Source organism: Chiloscyllium plagiosum, chromosome 18 (genome assembly GCF_004010195.1).
Source record: "Chiloscyllium plagiosum isolate BGI_BamShark_2017 chromosome 18, ASM401019v2, whole genome shotgun sequence".
Classification (NCBI taxonomy): Eukaryota; Metazoa; Chordata; class Chondrichthyes; order Orectolobiformes; family Hemiscylliidae; genus Chiloscyllium; species Chiloscyllium plagiosum.
The window spans coordinates 19,419,655-19,438,558 of NC_057727.1; the positions used below are offsets into that span (position 1 = coordinate 19,419,655).

The following is an 18,904-nucleotide window of genomic DNA, read 5'->3' on the forward strand; positions in this document are numbered from 1 at the left end:
AAGCATGCAGGTACAGCAGGTAGTGAAGAAAGCAAATAGCATGCTGGCCTTCATAACAAGAGAGATTGAGTATAGAAGCAAAGAGGTTCTTCTGCAGTTGTACAGTGCCCTGGTGAGACCACACCTGGAGTACTGTGTGCAGTTCTGGTCTCCAAATTTGAGGAAAGACATTCTAGCTATTGAGGGAGTGCAGCGTAGGTTATTGAGGTCAATTCCTGGAATGGCGGGACTATCTTAAGTTGAAAGATTTGAGCGACTGGGCTTGTATACCCTTGAGTTTAGAAGGACTGAAAGGGGATCTGATTGAGACGTATAAGATTATTAAAGGATTGGACACTCTGGAGGCAGGAAACATGTATCCGCAGATGGATGAGTCCTGAACCAGAGGACACAGCTTAAAAATAAGGGGTAGGCCATTTAGGACAGAGATGAGGAGAAACTTCTTCACCCAGAGTGTGGTGAGTGTGTGGAATGCTCTGCCCCAGAAGGCAATGGAGGCCCAATCTTTGGATTTGTTTAAGAGAGTTGGACAGAGCTCTCAAGGAAACTGGAATCAAGGGTTATGGAGATAACACAGGAACAGAATACTGATTGAGGATGATCAGCCATGATCATGGTGAATGGTGGTGCAGGCTCAAGGGGCCTACTTCTGCACCTATTGTCACTCCCTACATTTTCCAAAACAGCATACATGTTTGAGATGGGGATGGCTACAGGAGACTCCTGCACGACCTGCCTGCGTCTCCTACCTTTCCTGGAGTTAACCCATATACCTGACTGTATCTGAGGTAATTCTGCGAGGCAAAGACTGATTGGGGATAATCAGTATGGTTTTGAGCATGGAAACCGGTGTCTCATAAACTTAAATGAGTTTTTGAGGATGTGGCCAAGAAGACAGATGAGGGCAGAGCAGTTGACGTTGTCTACATGGAGTTTAGTAAACCTTTGACAAGGTTCCATGTGATAGACTGGTTATTAAAAAGTTAGATCTCATGGGATTCAGGACAACTTACCAATTAGATACAAAATTGGTTTGACAGTAAGACACAGAGCAATGTGGTGGGAGGGTTGTTTTTTGGACTGAAAGCCTGAGACCAGCAGTGTTTCACAGGAATTGGTGCTGGGTCCAGCACTGGTTGTCATTTTTATAAATGATTTGGATGAGAACTCAGGTAGCATAATTAGCAAGTTTGCAGATGACACTAAAATTCGTTGTATAGATTATGAAGGGATCATCATCAACTGGGCCAATGGACCAAGTGGCAAACGTTACACTTTAGTAAGACAAGCAAGGGCAAGAGTTACAAAATTAACAGTAGTGCCTGGGAAGCGTTGTTGAACAGAGTGACTTAGGGGTTCAGGTATATAGTTCTTTGAAAATTGAATTACAGACACAGAGTGATAAAGGTAGCATTTGGTGCGGGTGCCTCCACGACTCAGACCACTGACTATAAAGGGTTAGGACATCATGTTGCTGGACACTGGTGAGGCCACTTTTGGATTTCTGTGTATTGTTCTGGTTGCTCTGCTGTAGGAAGATTCTTATTAGAGTAGAGAAGGTTCAAAAACAATTTACTAGGATGTTACCAGGACAGGAGTGTTTGAATTATAAGGAGACGGTGGACAGGTTGAGACATTTTTCACTGAAGCATAAAAGGTTGAGGGGGTGACCTTAAGGAGATGTATAAAATCATGAGGGGTATGGATAGTGTGAAGGGCCAAGGTCTCTTCCTCAGGATAGGGAAAACCAGAACTAGAAGGAGCAAACATTTTAAAAATGACCAGAGAGTCAACTTTTTTCACACAGAGGGTGATTGTATATGGAATGAATGCCAGAGATAAGGGTATATGCAGATACAATTACAACATTTAAAATACATTTACACATGTATATGAATAGGAAAGGTTTAGAAGGGTATGGGCTAAAGGCAGGAAAATGGGACTAGTTTATTTTGGAAAACCTGGCCAGCATGGACAAGTTGGACTGAAGGGTCTGTTTCCATGCTGTATAACTATGATCCTATCATAGGTGAAGCTCGCCGTTTCATTTTTTATCAAGTGAAGCATACTTCATTTTATTATTCAGCCCAGTCCAAGCAATTACTCATTTGATTTTTCTGCTACTTTTTCATTTATTTGTTAGCTATTCCAATTGTACCCCGGGTTGAACAGTTTGCAGAATTCCTGTTGCAGCACTAACATCATTTTCATCTTTAGCCAGGCCACCTTCACACTGTATTGCCACCAAAATGCATCCAATTACTGAATAATTTCGTGCCAAGGGAAGAAGTCGATTGTGCAACACTGTCATTGGCTTCAACCTGACCCAGGCCACCAACATGTCTGCCTGCACCTTCTGGTCCACCATGTTTTTTGTCACAGGGATTATGATGAACTCCTGATTTCATGCACCCAGTAGTATGTTTGTGCTTTGGGCAACATTAAATTCCACATTTTCCTGTTTCATATTGCTACTTTCCTCTCAGAATGCTGCCATGGATCCAAATCAGAGTTCTGCTATGACAAGTGAGAAGGTGGTATATGAATTTCAATGCCAGTGTGATGTCATATACATAGGATAGGCTGTATGCCCCAGAAACTGACAACTGATATCAAACAGCATGTCCCTTCAGCTGTTTACAATAAACAGTGCAACTGACTGTCCAAACAGCTCATGCTGAAAATTCACAACTCTACTATTAGTCATAATTCTGCAATTGGACACATTTGCTGGATAAACCTGAAAATGCAAAGAATTACAGAGACAACCAATTTAGGACAGTCAGTCATGCTTGAGGTGTAGCATATTTGCATGTACTGAAAACTAACTATCCTGTTCTTAGCAGACAGAAAGAACACTGACACACACTTTGCCTGCTTCAATACAACAAAATAGCTAACAGCCTATTCACTGGTGCATTTTTCAAGGCAATACACTGACCAGAACCTGCCTGGTTTAAAACTTTACAAAGACTGGCTGTTTACTGTTAATCAGCATTATAATTGCATTCTCCAGGACAACGTGTTTGCCAGAGTCCACTTGCCAATTAATCAGTACTCTCTTCTCATGACTTATAAATAGTGGTTTTCCCCTAGAACTGGCATTGTTGTGAAATGTGATGAGAATAAAATAAGTTGTCAAAATATCTGTAACAAAATGCATAAGTAATTCAAATATGGAAAACAGATGCAAAAAGCTAAGTCTGTATGACTGGCAACCCTGAAAACATAATTGACAAATGTCTTATTGGACAGTCAGGATGCCTGACGGCATGAGGAACCAAGCTACCTCAAAATTGCTCAGATATTTTGATTACATTTTTATATCTACAAAAATAAAAACTTCAATAACATTTGCTTAAATTGAAAAACAAAGATAAAGTTTATATTGCAAATATAACATCTAAATGACATGTTGTCTTTTCACACTGACAAATAAAGTTGGCCTAAATCCTGAGTGCAGGATCTGACACCAAATAGCCTAACCACAATGTCAAATTAGGCTAGAACTATATGCTTATATAACAAATCTGAACTGGACAGATGCTGCTTGTCACCCTGACAATAAACACATACTACCTGCTAAACGAGCTTTAAATAAAAAGTATAATCAAAGCTCGATTCTGATTAAGTCCTTTGGTTCAGGCTGGACAAATGATGCATCTCTATTATAAAATTCCAAGTCTTTTTTTATACATTAAGTTCCTTGGTTACCTCAGTGTTGCATGGACAGTCAGACTCTACCAATATAGCACTGGCACCAGAATGGGACAATCCAAATTTGGTGAGGAATCGAATAACCTAATAACATTGAAAAGTCACAAAAAAGTTTGTTTCAAATGATACGATTTTTTTGTTAATAATGACATATTTTCTCTCAGGTACAAACTTGATCAGACCATTCAAACAATTCACCAATAGTACCAACATAATTGTAGCTTGATACAAAGATGAAAACTTGTATAATTATTAGCATGTATTTTCCTTCATCTTGTAGGATTTACTGCTTAAAATCAATTTACTCATCGATCATACGATACTTGTGACTCAAAATATCAAAATTAAATTTCAAACAAGATTCTAAAATTATCTGGAGTCAATGTGATATTAAATAAATAATGAAATAAAACAATGTAATGTCACATTTGATAAAAGCTGTGCCATAATCATGTTAAGCTATAGATCTGTATTATTTTCAGTTGAAGCAAGTGTTAAAGATTTTACAACTTATGCGGTCAATCAAAATGCTAAAGTTGAAAGAACTGCAATGATTGACATAATGCATGCGAATCATGAAAAATGGTCTGTTCATTTGCAGTATAACTTTCTAATTATTGTATCCTTACATCAGTGTGGCTAAGTTGTTGGAAGTGTTTCTGAGGGACAGAATTTGCATGCACTGGAAAAACAAGAACTCAGTAGGGATAGTCTACATAGCTTTGCAGGTGGTAAATAGTGTCTCATAACTTGGGAGGTTTTTTTTGAAGATGTGACAAAGAAAATTGATAGAGGCAGGGCATTAGATGTTCTTTATAAGGACTTCAACAAAGCATTCAGCAAGGTTCCGCATGGTAGTTTGATTACCAAGTTTAAATCACATGGTCTCCAGGGAAAGCTAGTAGGACGAGAGGGTTTGAGTTATAGGGAGAGGCTGAATAGGCTGTAACCTTGTTTCCCTGGAGCAGAGGCTGAGGGGTGACCTAACAGAAACTTATAAAATCATGAGGGGCACGGACAGGTCGCCTTCCCAAGGTGGGCAAGTCCAAAAATAGAGGGCATAGGTTTAAGGTGAGAGAGGAAAGGTTTAAAAAAAGGACCTGAGGGATAGCTTTTTCATGTGGAGGGGGTATGAAACAAGCTGCCAGAGCAGATGGTGGAGGCAGGTACAATTATAACATTCAAAGGGAATCTGCATAGGTAAATGAATAGGAAGGGTTAGAAGAAAATGCTTGCAAATGGGAGTAAGTTAGATTGAGATGTCTGGTTAGCACTTAGGAGGTTTCCGTGCTATGTAACTCTCTGACTCTATGTCTGTAACATACCTCTTGTTCAAGCTGGAGCCATAGCCTGTCGGCAGCAGTACTATCAGGTCTGGAGGAAATATATGTATATAGATTGAAAAACAAACACGATGCTGGAAGGAGAAAGTAGTATTTATTAACTTAACAAAATACTAAAACAATCATCGTGAAGTACCAAGTTACTTTTATATTATAGCCAGATTGTGTGAAGTGTAAAACTGAAGAATTGTGTTTTTATACACAAATTGAAAATTAGCACTTTTAGGGTAAAGCAAATTGATTGCAATGATGCACTGTTTCCTTGTACTGTGCATTTATTACTCAATGCACTCAGTCACAGAATCCAGGTGCGATTTTCATTGTACAATTCAGTCACTAATGCTACAGTATACTGGAGCTCAATATGATGTATTATGAAGTACTAAAATCCATGACTGCAATGTCCAATTTTAAAAATTCAGTGATGCGCCCTATGTTGCACAAGTCACAAACTCTCACAGGAAAGACATTTTGGGTGATTGAGAGCCAGAATGTTGGAAACCAGGAATCAACATTCAGGTATTAGCTTAAGCTAAAGCAAGCGACAACTTGCTTTTAACACAAAAAGCTTCCAGAACACAACATGGTGTTAAGGAGGAAAATAAATCCAGATTCATTGTTCCTGTCTCATGGACTGTCAAGGTTTTGGAAGTCAACACTAAAGGTAGCACAGTTTTGCAAATAAGATTTTATAAAAGATCAAAGTCACTTGCTAAAGAAACTCAGTGATGCTAAATATAAACGTGTGCACATTTCTGTGTATCTGGAGACAAGAATACTTTGAATTCAGCCAGTGCTGAATTCTGAATTGTGAAAGGTTAAATTGTGAAAGCAGGAAGGAACCCGCAACACCTGCTCAAAATAAATGGCAGCTGGACACTGACCCATGTCAGGCATCCCTCAACGGTACTCTTCAGCTGTCACCAGGCACACATTTAATGCATTCTTTCTAGTGTTAATTTGGCAATACTGTTTAATTTTGAAGTGCCTCTTCTCTCCCACAAATAGCCTTCATGTTGAATATACAAATAAGGGCAAACAAAGAAATTTCAACAGAACACCTAATGGTGCAAATTTTATTCTTTGCATATTAAAAGTCAAAGATAATTCAGTTCTGACAAGTGCCACTACTACAGTTCCCAGTGATAGAATTAACTAATAACACCATAGATGTAGAAACTAATCAATGAGACCATCACTGATCTAATAATCCACAATTCCAGTTTCTTGTCTTTTCCCCATAATCCTGAATTCTCTTACGAATTACTAATCAGTCTATCTCAGCCTTGAATATTTTTACAAAACAGCCTCAAAAGTCCTTTGCAGGAAAGAATTCCACAGATTCACCACCCTGAGAGAAAATTCCTTTTCAGGCACGATGGCACAGCGGTTAGCACTGCTGCCTCACAGCGCCAGTGACCCGGGTTCAATTCCCACCTCAGGCAACTGTCTGTGTGGAGTTTGCAAATGCTCTCAGTGTCGGCGTGGGTTTCCTCCGTGTGCTCCGGTTTCCTCCCACAGTCCAAAAATGTGTAGGTTAGGTGAACTGGCCATGCTAAATTGCCCGTAGTGTTAGGTGAAGGGGAAAATGTAGGGGAATGGGTCTGGGTGGGTTACTCTTTGGAGAGTCGGTGTGGACTTGTTGGGCCAAAGGGCATGTTTCCACACTAAGTAATCTAATCTAAATCTAATCTGTCCTAAATGGACCATTTCATATTGTCAGATTATGCCCTCTGGTCCTATGATATCCCTCAAAGGGAAACAGCCTCTGCATCTACCCTGTCAGGTCCCCCAGGGATGTTTCAATGTAGCCTCTCTTCATTTTTCTAAACTCCAATGAGTACAAACCCAACCCACTGAACCTTAAAGAAAATTCCTCCATCAATCCATAATCAACTGTTAAAACCTTCTCTGGACTACCTCCGATGTCAGTACCTCTTTTTAGATAAGATCACCAAAACTATTCACTGAATTTCAGGTGTGATGCGGGTAGTGTCTGTATTTTTTAAGCAAAAAACACCCTATTTTTATAGTCCGTTCCTTTTGAATTAAAGGCCAACTATCTGGTTATCTTCCCTATGAACTTGGAAGCTTTTCTTTGGCAATTCACGGACAAGAATTCCCTAATTCAGTGGTGCTGCAGGTTTTTGCAATCTTTTTCCATTTCAATAAATATTTAGCTCTTCTACTCTTCTTGCCTCAGTACATAACTTCACATTTTCTCACTTTACATGCCATCTGCTAAGTTCCTGTCCATTAACTTAGCCTGTCCATACACCTCTACAGACATGGTCATCTGCACCTCTCATCTTGCCACTTATTTTTGTGTCATCCACAACCTTGGTGACTGTCATCTAAATTATGACTATACATTCTAAATAACTGTAGGTGCAGCACAGATCTTTGGCACTCTATTTGTTATGGGTTGCCATCCTAAAATTGCCCCCTAATGTAACAGTCTATGAATTAGCCAGTCCCCTATCCATGTGAATACTCTAAAATATTGCAGACTTTTAGTAGGTAGTTTTATATGCATTATAGTGAATGCTTTTTTTGAAATTCACGAAATTTACTTTACTTATCAACATCCAGTCCCTTTAACTACTTTTAAAATGTAGCTGGTCTAGAATCACTTCAATTTTATTTGTCCAACAAATGCTCTGCATTGAGCTTACAAACCTAATCCAGTATTAAAAGAAAAACGCAAAAACAAGTTGATGAACTAATAAGGAATTTTCTCTCACCCGACTGTGAGCAGAACTTCGAGGCCAGTTCCAGATGATCTGTCAGGTTTGCCAGGAGCTGGACGACAAGGAGGACAATAGAGCATGAAGAATCTAGTGACAGGCACCGCAGCAGCACTTCACTGCTTAATAATTGGTGGAACCTGACAAAATCCAAACAAATTTAGCCAAAGCAATTAACTGCATAATGACTGTTTGCAATTTTCTTTCGCACGTGATTGCATTTTAAAAGCATTTACATCAACAGCTACCTCTCTGACTCAAAAGCAACTTGAAAAATAACATACCAAAATGAGCTTTTATCAGTGTTTTATTTAATTTCTATCTCCTAGGTAGCTCACTTACGTACAAGTCACCATTATGTACTCTAAGTTACCATCTTTGTTACAAATGCAATACCGCATCAATATGAAAATGTTCAACAGTTTTGTCTGATAACTATGCTGAGGAGAAGGGTGGAGGAAATGAAAATGATTGGTGTGGTGTCTAAAGTGCAGGGGGAAAAAGGGACAGGAGACCAAGGAGGGAAACAGCAAAGCAAGTAAGCAAGCAGGAAATTTTAATTCACCTAATAATTGATGGAATCAGAATGGCAATGGTCTTAAAATAAATTGCACCGCATTATCTAACATCTGCCCACTCAAATTTTAGATAACAGATTTACTACAGCTTTTCCACAAATTGGGATCACCAACTTACATAGAACACACCTTCAGGATCATGCACCTTGCAGTGAAGTAGAAAATGTATATTTTGATGATTTAGAGAAGCAGGAAGGCTCCTGTAGACTTCCCATAAAGTCATAAGTGGCATAATTTACACTTATAGCACAGGATCAATAACTAGGCCCTACATCGGGCCTAGCTTTTTGAATACTCTCTTGGGAACTGGACCATCATTTGTTGCCTGCCCCTAGTTGTCCTCATGAAGCTGGTGGTAAGTTTCCTTGATCAACTGTTGTAGTCCACATGCTGTAGGTAAACTCACAATGCCCTTAGGGAGAGATTTCCAGGAATTAACTCAAGGCTACTAAAAGAAAAGGGATATGCTTCCAAGTCAGGACAATAAGTAGTTTGGAGGGGAACTGATAATGGGAACACAACCAGCGCAATTTCTGCCCTTACTCCTCTACATGGAAGTGGCTGTGGATTTGGAAGGGGCTGTCTAAGGAGCCCTGGTGAATTGCTGCAGTGAGATTAGATTCCCTACAGTATAGAAACAGGCATTTCAGCCCAAGTCCACACCAGCCCTCTGAATAGTAACTCACCCAGACCCATTTCCCTACCTTATATTTTATGCCTGACTAACGCACCTAACACGATGGGCAATTTAGCATGGCCAATTCATCTAACTTGCACATCTTTGGATTGTGGGAGGAAACCGGAGAACCTGGAGGAAACCTACGCAGACACGGGGAGAATGTGCAAACTCTACACAGACAGTCGCCTAAGGTGGGACTCGAACCCGGGTCCCTGGCGCTGTGAGGCAGCAGTGCTAACCCCTGAGCCACCATGCCGCCCAGTGCATCTTGCATGGGATGATACTGTTGCTATTGAGCACTGGAGGTGTGTGTGGACAATCACGAGGGTTGCTTTTTCAAGTGTCATTGGAATGCACTCAGCCAAACAAGTGAGAAGTACTGCATCACATTCCGGACTTTTGCTTTATTGTGGGTGGTCAGGCTTTGAGGATATAGGAGGGAGTTAATTGAGGCAGGATTCCTCACGTCTGACCAGTTCTTGCAGCCACTGTCTTTATATGGCTGGTCTAATTCAGTTTTGGGTCAATATTAACTCTCCAGGATATTGATAGTGGGGAATTCAAGTGATGGCAATGCCACTGAATGTCAAGGAGCAATGGTTAGATGCTCTTTTGTTGGAAATGGTCATTGTCTGGCATTTGCACAAATATTACCTATTATTTTCAACACAAACCTGGACGGTGATCAACTTTGCTGCATTTGAGTATGAAATGCTTCACAATATTCAGTATCTGAAGAGTCTCAAGTAGTTTTGAATTTGGTGGAATCATCAGCAAACAAATCCATTTTTGACCTTAGGATGCAGGGAAGGTCATTTATGAAGCAGCTGAAGATGGCTCAGCACAGGGCACTGTCCGAAGGAATTCCTGCAAAGATATCCTGGAGCTGAGAAGACTAACCTCCCAAAACAAAGACACAGGGTATAACTTCAACGAGTAGACAGTTTTTCTTAATTCCCATGATCTTGAGTTTTGCTAAGACTCCTTGATGCCACATGAGGCCTAATACTGTAGCTGAACTCAAAAAGCTTTGTTTTTATTCACTTGGGATGCGTGTGTCTCATTGACTGGGCCAGCATTTATTACCCATCCCTAGTTACCCTTGAGAAGGTGGCGCTGAGCTGTCTTCTTGAACCTCTACAGTCTACGTGCTATAGGTAGACCCACAATGGCTTTAGGGAATTCCAATAGTTTGATCCAGTGACAGTGAAGGGCTAGTGAGTGGCGTTCCCATCTATTTTCAGTATTATTGCCCGATTGCTCTCAGTTTCAAGTGCCTGCAACCATATCTTGATGTCACGTGGAGTGAATTGAAAAGACTGAAGATTGGTTTCTGCAATACTGTGAACCTCCAGAGGAGGCTGCATCTACCAGCACACCAGCAGAGCTCTCGAGGATTACAAAGTAACTAATTTCATGATTAACTGAAAATCCATCAATGTGAGGAAATCCATCAACAATTCTGATTATACACTCCAGTTATCAAATCCACAGAACCCTAACACCAGCAGCGAGAACACCAACCTTTGCAAACCTGCAAGCAATATATGCTTTTGCTTAGACAAGCCAAATATGTAAACAAAAGAATACCATGTAATTTACGACTTATAAAAATTCACTATTGTTTTGAACTATGCTTGGACCAGAACCAGGGCAGACACAATGTATGAGTGTTACAAATGCATAATGTATCCTCTATTTCAAAAGCTTGCTGCTGGTTATTCAAATTGATCACAGACACTAAGGAGTCAAGAAACACATTTTCTACTTCAAAAAATATTATGGACTGTAAAGTATGGAAACTGGGTTTCAATTTTCTTTCATCCCTGTCCAGTACAATATTTTTAAAAAGACCTCATTATAATGAGTCTATTATATATCAAGACTTAAAACCCAAATATCTTTAATCTTTTTACAGCCAGAGGAGAAAAACACAAAAATGTAAAGATTCCCATCACTTTTGGCACAAAGAGTGATATGCATCACAAAGTGAAAAATACATTTTAAGACCAATTTCCCTAAGAGGGAATTATATAAGTGACAGCCAATATCAAACATTTTCTATGTTGCATGTTCAAAAATCCAATTCTAAAATCACTAATTGCGAGCTAAAGGCCCACACAGCAACAAATGATTCGAACTACCAATTCCAATTAATACTCAAATGTTGCTTGTGATTTTGATGAACCAATCACAGCTATTTTAAGTTTTCCCACAACATGCATGCAACCTACCTGAATGCTCAAGGAACTCACTGTCTTTCTTTCTCAAATGTTTTTCAAAAGGCAATGGAAGCAGGATTCCTGCAGAATAGCTAAATAAAAACTGATCATAGAAGTAGCAGTTTAATGATAGCCTTTTCCCTCCCTCTATTATTTGGGTAATTCTGCCATTTGTCAGATTGGAATGATCATTAACCATCGCCCTTGAGAAAAAAAAGGCAATGGGTAGGCAGCACGGTGACACAGTGGTTAGCACTGCTGCCTCACAGCGCCAGAGATCCGGGTTCAATTCCCGTCTCAGGCGACTGACTGTGTGGAGTTTGCACATTCTCCCCGTGTCTGCGTGGGTTTCCTCCGGGTGCTCCGGTTTCCTCCCACAGTCCAAAAATGTGCAGGTTAGGTGAATTGGCCATGCTAAATTGCCTGTAGTGTTAGGTGCAGGGGTAAATGTAGGGGAATGGGTCTGGGTGGGTGCGCTTCGGCTGGTCGGTGTGGACTTGTTGGGCCGAAGGGCCTGTTTCCACACTGTAAAGTAATCTAAATAAATGGTCTAGGCACAATCAAGAATATGACTGTGCTTTCAAACAGCTTACAATAGGTTGAATGCCCTCCTTTTGAGCTACAAGATTCTATGATTCTATGGTAGTTTGACCACAGAATATTCAGCCTCAAAAGACTTCTCATGAGCCTACAACCCATTCATTGCATGCATTCTAAATTCAAACAAGCATGCATTAATTTGAAAAATAAGGGCAAGCTCAACAAGTAGTATGCCTGACACTTCAAAGAACTGCTTCCTGGCAAAAAAAAGCAAGAACAAAAGATCAATTGCATTTGCAAAACACATGATCACATTCTGGATTAAAGTCTGAATGGCTCAACTATTGTCCATGTAAGCAACAGATCACAATATAATTTAACATTTGAAAGCCTGTGCAACATCAGACTAACAGTCTAATTAGAATGATCCACAGATTGGATAAAAAATTTTGCTGAACACAATAATAGTTGCATTGTTTTGAAATTTTTAAATTGATTTGAACGGATAAAGCTTCTACCAAATGCTGTCACAAACATTTTAATTACAAAAGTATCAATCGTCATGACTAAATTAAACAAACAGTTAAATACATTTTTAAAAGTATCCTGGTTGCATTTATTTCAGATTAGAAAACTAAATCAGTAGATTTCTGGATGGTTGAAGTTGCCAGACTTGTCTGCCACTATTACTTGGACTGTGTATTTTTTTCCGACATGGTGGCACAGTGGTTAGCACTGCTGCCTCACAGCGCCAGAGACCCGGGTTCAATTCCCGCCTCAGGTGACTCTCTGTGTGGAGTTTGCACATTCTCCCAGTGTCTGCGTGGGTTTCCTCCGGGTGCTCTGGTTTCCTCCCACAATCCAAAAAAATTGTGCAGGTTAGGTGAATTGGCCAGGCTAAATTGCCCGTAGTGTTAGGTGAAGGGGTAAATGTAGGGGAATGGGTCTGGGTGTGTTGCGCTTCGGCGGGTCGGTGTGGACTTGTTGGGCCGAAGGGCCTGTTTCCACATTAAGTAATCAAATCTAAACAAAAAGAAAAACTTTGATATTGTAAAGACAAATCAATCCCAGTTGGGCTTTAAAACACAGATAAGGCCTTCTAAAATTATTCGAAGTGCCCAGATGGCAAATCCAATAACTAGAAAGGATGTAAACCTATGACAGTTAGAGCTGACCTGTGGCACTACCTGGAAGGGATACTGGATAAGGATCAGGAATAACAATCAAAACTCGTTTTATATAACCAAGGGGAGCCGAGGGCAATCACTGTACATTTGCTGTCAACCCAGTTACCACCAGCAAACTCAGAGCACAAGGGTGATTTAACTTGGGACTTCACAGGATTCATAGTGATACTTGTTGATAAAATTTTATTAGTAAGAGAGAGATTTTATTCTGTTTTACTTTACCTGCAGAGGAGTTCAGTAGTAGCGCTTTCTGCGACCTTCCCCAGAACTCTCAGGCTAAGATTCTGCAAATTTTCTCTTCGATGAGAGACACTTATAACCACAGGATCAGAAAGTTGCAGCAATTTGTTGAACAAATGATGCCGAGGTTGTTCTAAACCAACCAATCCCTGTCGTTGAACGTGTTCCTCTTGAAGTTCAGATGCTCCTGCTTCGTCTTTGTTTCCATGCCTACTCAGTGTCGCATTCTTATGTGATTGCGTCGTGATGATAGTGCTACCTCCAATACTTTGACTGGAGGTAGGGACCAACAAAGATTTTCCAGCCTTTTGACTATGTGATACAAGATGATATAAAACACCAAGTGCTGAAAGTGCAAAATCTTCCAAATTATTAAAACAATCGTCCACATTTGAGGCAGTAGACTCTACAGAACTGGAGGAGCAGCAATTTCTGTTTCCTGCAGGGTTTCTTCCTACTTTTTCAGTCTGCAAAGCTTGACAATAAGTCCCAAGGTAATAATCAATTAATGGCAAAAGGTGAACTGCACTAGACAGGTCATTTTGAGTACTCAGTCCATGAATAGTTTTTGTGGTGTCCAATATTTCTTCCGATGATTCTTGGTCAAAGATCAGCATATTAATGCCACACACAGCTAAACGCTGAAGCTCACTTAGACTGGAAAGTGTTCCTTTTTTTTCAACTTCAGAAGATTTCTCAGCTAATGAGGTCCCGCTACAAAATGAAAGATGTTATTTTAAAACATTATTATCTGGATTTTTAAAGTTTGGACATATTCTGGATAGTCTAATCAAGTTTCCTATATAATATTGATCTGGATCCATACTGGTTGAGTGAACTTGGTATGTTGGATTGAACCTAAGAAACATAAGCCAACTGAAATATCACATAACCAGAAGTGAAATCCAGCCCTTGAGTAAACAAACCCATGAGAGTTACTGAATACTACAACAAAAGTTTTGTTTTAAACAATATCATATTCTGTATATTTGTTATCGACCCGCTTTTAAAAAAAATATTGAGCAGGTTTGTAAAAATTAATTGGGAGCAGGAGTAAGTCACTCAGTCTCTCAAGCTTGCTCTATCATTGAGATCGTGGCTAATCTGATAGTTCTACATTTCTGCCTACCCCTCATAATTTTCACCACTACACTCACCAAGGGTATATCTCTGACTGAGAAATATTCAGGGACAATGCTGCCAATGTCTTTTGAGTAAGACAAAGTTCCAAAGACTCCCGACCCTCTATGAGAGAAAGAAAAACTCCTTGCCTCTGTCTTAAATGTAACTTTAAGGAAGGCTAAATGTTGTGACAGTTAGATACATATTGGAACAATGACCTCTTAAACATCATAACAATGATAATCCAAACGAGACAAATTGTTGTAACGTTTTGTTTTAGCTGCTGTCGGAAATAAAAAGGAACGGAGGTTAAAAATAATAAAAATATGATAAATGCAGCAGTCAGGGCATAAAGTTTATTATTTTGATGATTGTAAACAGACTATTTTTTTTTATTCATTCATGGGATGTGGGCGCCACTAGCCAGACCAGCATTAATGGCCCATCCCTGATTCCTCAAAAAGCACATAAGAGTCAACCACGTTGCTGTGAGTCTGCAGTCACATGTAGGCCAAACTTGGGTAAGGATGGCACCTTCCTTTCCTAAAGGACATTAGTGAACCAGATGGATTTTTCTGACAATTGACAATGGATTCATGATCATTATTAGACTCTTAATTTCACCATCTGCCAAGGCAGGATTTGAACCTGGGTCTCTGGATGAACATTCCAATGAGAATACCACTAGGCCATTGCCTTCCCCAATCATGCAGAGATTTAGAAATAAATTGATGATATTTGAAACAGAATATGGCATTTTTAAGACACAAAATAGGTACATAATATAATCATTATTCAAGGTTTGAAGGAATGCGCTGCAAGTGAGAAAGTAGTAGTCAAGACCAAGAAGAGACAACAAAAAGAGAAAGTGTGTCCTGTAGGGGAATGGGGGTCTCAGAGTTAGAGAGAGTTCAAATTCTGAGAATTTAAGTGCCATCCTGGAAGCTAACTTATTTGTCTATCTAAACATAGCAAGATTTTACTTTATACTTGGGACATAATTTGGTGTTTTAAAAATACTGCTCAATTTCCAAAAGTACAGCTGGCTGAATGCATTTTAAACACAAAACAGTTGTCAGGAATGAATTATTTACCGAAAGAAACTTCAGCAAAGCAGGATGAACACTCAAAACATCCTTTATTGCCTTGCTGGAATTTAAGAGATTAAAATTAAAAATGCTAAAGCTACAAACATCCATACAATTTCAAAACAAGGAATAAGTTTCATTTTAGAGAAGTCACAATGTGTTACGGCATATTCCTCAAATGTGCTTAGACATTGTAAACTGCTGCAATTTATTCACCCATGTCACCATTCCATCCATATAGGTAATCATTAATAGATTTTTGCCATCAGTATTATGCTGGGAAATACTGCAATTCACTGGCAAAATAATCCACTGAAACAAGAACTCTTTCCAACTTTGGAACTAAATAAGATCATTTCTTTATTCAGAAAGATTTCTTTGCACTATCCGCCAACAATTACAGCAAATTCTCCAATTCTTTTGAAAAATGTAAGATTAGGGCTGTTTAATTTTTTGCATTGTGATATGGAACTTTATTACATTTACTGTTTTCACTTGCAATAAGTTATACTTACATGCCAATGGAACTATGCTGTTGGATCAAACCATAAAATGTTTCAGGACTGCTGTTGAGAAGGTGGCTCAATCCCAAAGTTCCAGGTCCAACTGGTTGGCTCAGCAACACAGTCATCAGTACAGCACCTTAAGAAGCACACATTCCACAATAAAAAGAGATCACTACGTTGCTGAAGCCAACAACTAATGCCTAAGAAAAACAGAAGTTAAACAATTTCTGGCCTGCACAACAACATCAGCTCTTTCCCACCATGATGTCCAACTTTGAAACAAGACCTATTTTAATGACAAAAGTTACAAATTTGGCCCATTTACTCATAAGTATTCATAATTGCTTACAGGTGGTTTGGAACAATGGAGCAGTCTTGATAGCAATATAGGAACATTTAACCTGCGAAATATTTGCAATAGTTATTCTTAAGTCATCCCACCTCAGACACTTCCCTTCAAAATCAACATACTGGTTCATCCAAAAGATCAAATTTGTGCAAGGGCCTTAGGACTGGTCATAGTCATAGGAGTGGCTTACAAATACAAGTAGTTTAAATTTACCTCAGTAATAAATAGGATATTTAGTTGGAGATAATAAACAAAGGCATTGAAAGTCTGAGAAGCCTCACCTTTGACTGCTTCTCTGCCCGTTCTATTAGTCATTTGAAGATCAGCATTGGACCAAGTTGCCTGCCTCTCCTCACCTATATAAATGAAAATACACCTCCAACTAAATAACGCGAACTGAAAACAAATGTCAAAACTGTACCTTTAACTCAATTAAAATTGAATCAAAATGTTATTTTCATATTTCTAATACACACAAACAAGCAAATAAAAATGATAAACAGAGGAAAGTTTACATTTGACTGACTTTCATCCCTCATCCACCTCTGAAAAATTCACACATTAGGGTGAAGTCACAAACCCAATAATTCACACCTATGGCAACTGGCTGAGCACATAAATTTCAGATGTATCATAACCTAGAGCCTCAAGGAGGGAGGATGGGGGATTAAAAATGCTGTCAGTGAGAAGGAATTCAGTTCCACTAAGGAATGTTAAAGGTATGAACACCAGAAAGTATCTAAAAAATGAAGATTTTAGTGAACTCATGCCAGTGAAGAAGTGTTTTGACAATTCTTAGGTTCTCCGTGCAATGACACAGTTCAGATCATTAACACTTCATGTACACAATTCTAAGTATTCATCATGATTTGACATTAACACCTCCCTATATTTTGCAAATTTCTTCCCTCATTCTTCCAAATTCCTAGGCTACTCCAGGATGGCACCTGAGAGTGAGATGAATATAGGCAGAACATATACTCATCTTCAAAAGATCATGAAGAAGTGAGATTCTAGGAATAGAATAGCCAATACATCATATACGGACTTCTCACAATCCCCATAAAAGATCAAATTTACAATTTACAATGCTACTCAAGAAACCACAGGAACTTAATATGTGCAATTTTAAGAGGTTTCCTCAGAGTCTAATGGAGGTGACCCCATTCTCTCAGGGATTGCAATATGCCTACAAAATTATATAGAGTCTGATTGTCACCTAAGAATTCTATCCAACACTTGGAGATTGAAAACATTTGAATAGTGCAATACCTTTATAACAGTCATCTGTTTGTTACATGCAGTAATCATCACCTAATTACCAAGTATTGATACAAAGTTGTTTACAAAAATTTAAATTGTAAATTAATAATTGTAGCCCAGTTATTAGAAACCCTACTTGAATTTTACTACACTAAAATAAACACTGCCTGACTCATAACAAAAGAATATCCATTTTTCACTACTGAATAGAGATTTCTCTTTCACTCTTTAATGCAGAATCAACACTTGAGTAAATCAATGTGTCATGTCTGGAATAAAAGATATTATAGATCGAGTGTCCAGGGCATATTACCAGGTGACACCAATATTTTTAAAGGCATGGAAACTGCATCCCCAAACCCATAACCTATATCATCATGAATTAATTGGCATGGGCTCATATTCTGCCAAATTGCACCTATGCGTTAATATCATAATTACTTACTTGCAGGTTGTCTGCTATGAGACAATCTTCCCTGAAAGGAATTAAGTGAGGGACACTTTTTCGACATTTTCCTCTTGGTAATGTGCAATTCTTTCAAATCCTGAGTGTCTGTAACTGTTAAAAGTTATAATTTGAACTCTTAATTACCAGTTCCATAACATCATCCATTTACACCCAGGTTCATCCAATATTACACTGAAACACAGATTAATGCCTTACATTACCTCTAGACAATGCTAATACACTGCTTTCCTGGGTAGCTTCCCATTCTACACCCAGTATAAACTGCAAATTAACAAAGCCAGCTGCCATACTCAAATAAGCATCAAGTCTCACTCACTGCATCATCTCTGTGCATATGGACCCATATTTGTTTCCAGTTTGGTACAGAGACAAACACTCAAGCTTATGTTCAAATCCCTCATGATCTTAAACCTCCAATAATTCTCTCTACATCAAATATTCCATGATCTTACTACTCTAATATCTTCCTACTCATGTTATATTGTAATCAACAAAAGTATCGTGATCCGACAAACAGCATACGCTCCAGCAACAATACCTGCTGTGCTTCATTCAATTCAGTTCCTCAGCCTGGCATCAATTTAGTATATCAGAGCAGTTATTTATTTTTCATCAAAATTATTTTTTGTTTATTTCTAGGTTACCTACTGTTTCGCAGTAATGTCACAAACAGTGTTAAATATCTGACACAAACTGAAGACAATAGGTAATATGAAACAGTTCGTTATTTGGTTTATAAGGTGGTAAAGAGTGCCTGTAAAAGGGTGCAGCAATGGCATGCAAATCCAATTACCTCCAGGCCTTTAATCTGGTTCTCCTTAATTAAGAGTCACATTCCTCTGTTGATGCCCAAA

General features: G+C 38.9%; 1 protein-coding gene across 4 annotated transcripts in view; it reads right to left on the minus strand.

Annotated features, from left to right (window-relative positions):
* LOC122558923 (ATR interacting protein) overlaps positions 1-18,904 on the minus strand; it is a 49,237-nt gene that overhangs the window by 14,135 nt on the left and 16,198 nt on the right. For 3 of the 4 annotated variants that reach the window (XM_043707882.1, XM_043707881.1, XM_043707880.1), the window contains 7 exons: positions 18,027-18,140; positions 16,600-16,674; positions 15,979-16,105; positions 13,236-13,967; positions 7,805-7,947; positions 5,043-5,134; positions 3,715-3,801 (listed from right to left, as the gene is read on the minus strand). In XM_043707882.1, the coding sequence (XP_043563817.1) occupies positions 3,715-3,801; positions 5,043-5,134; positions 7,805-7,947; positions 13,236-13,967; positions 15,979-16,105; positions 16,600-16,674; positions 18,027-18,140 (1,370 nt within the window). The remainder of the gene's footprint in view (positions 1-3,714; positions 3,802-5,042; positions 5,135-7,804; positions 7,948-13,235; positions 13,968-15,978; positions 16,106-16,599; positions 16,675-18,026; positions 18,141-18,904) is intronic. The other variant, XM_043707883.1, reaches the window with a different exon arrangement.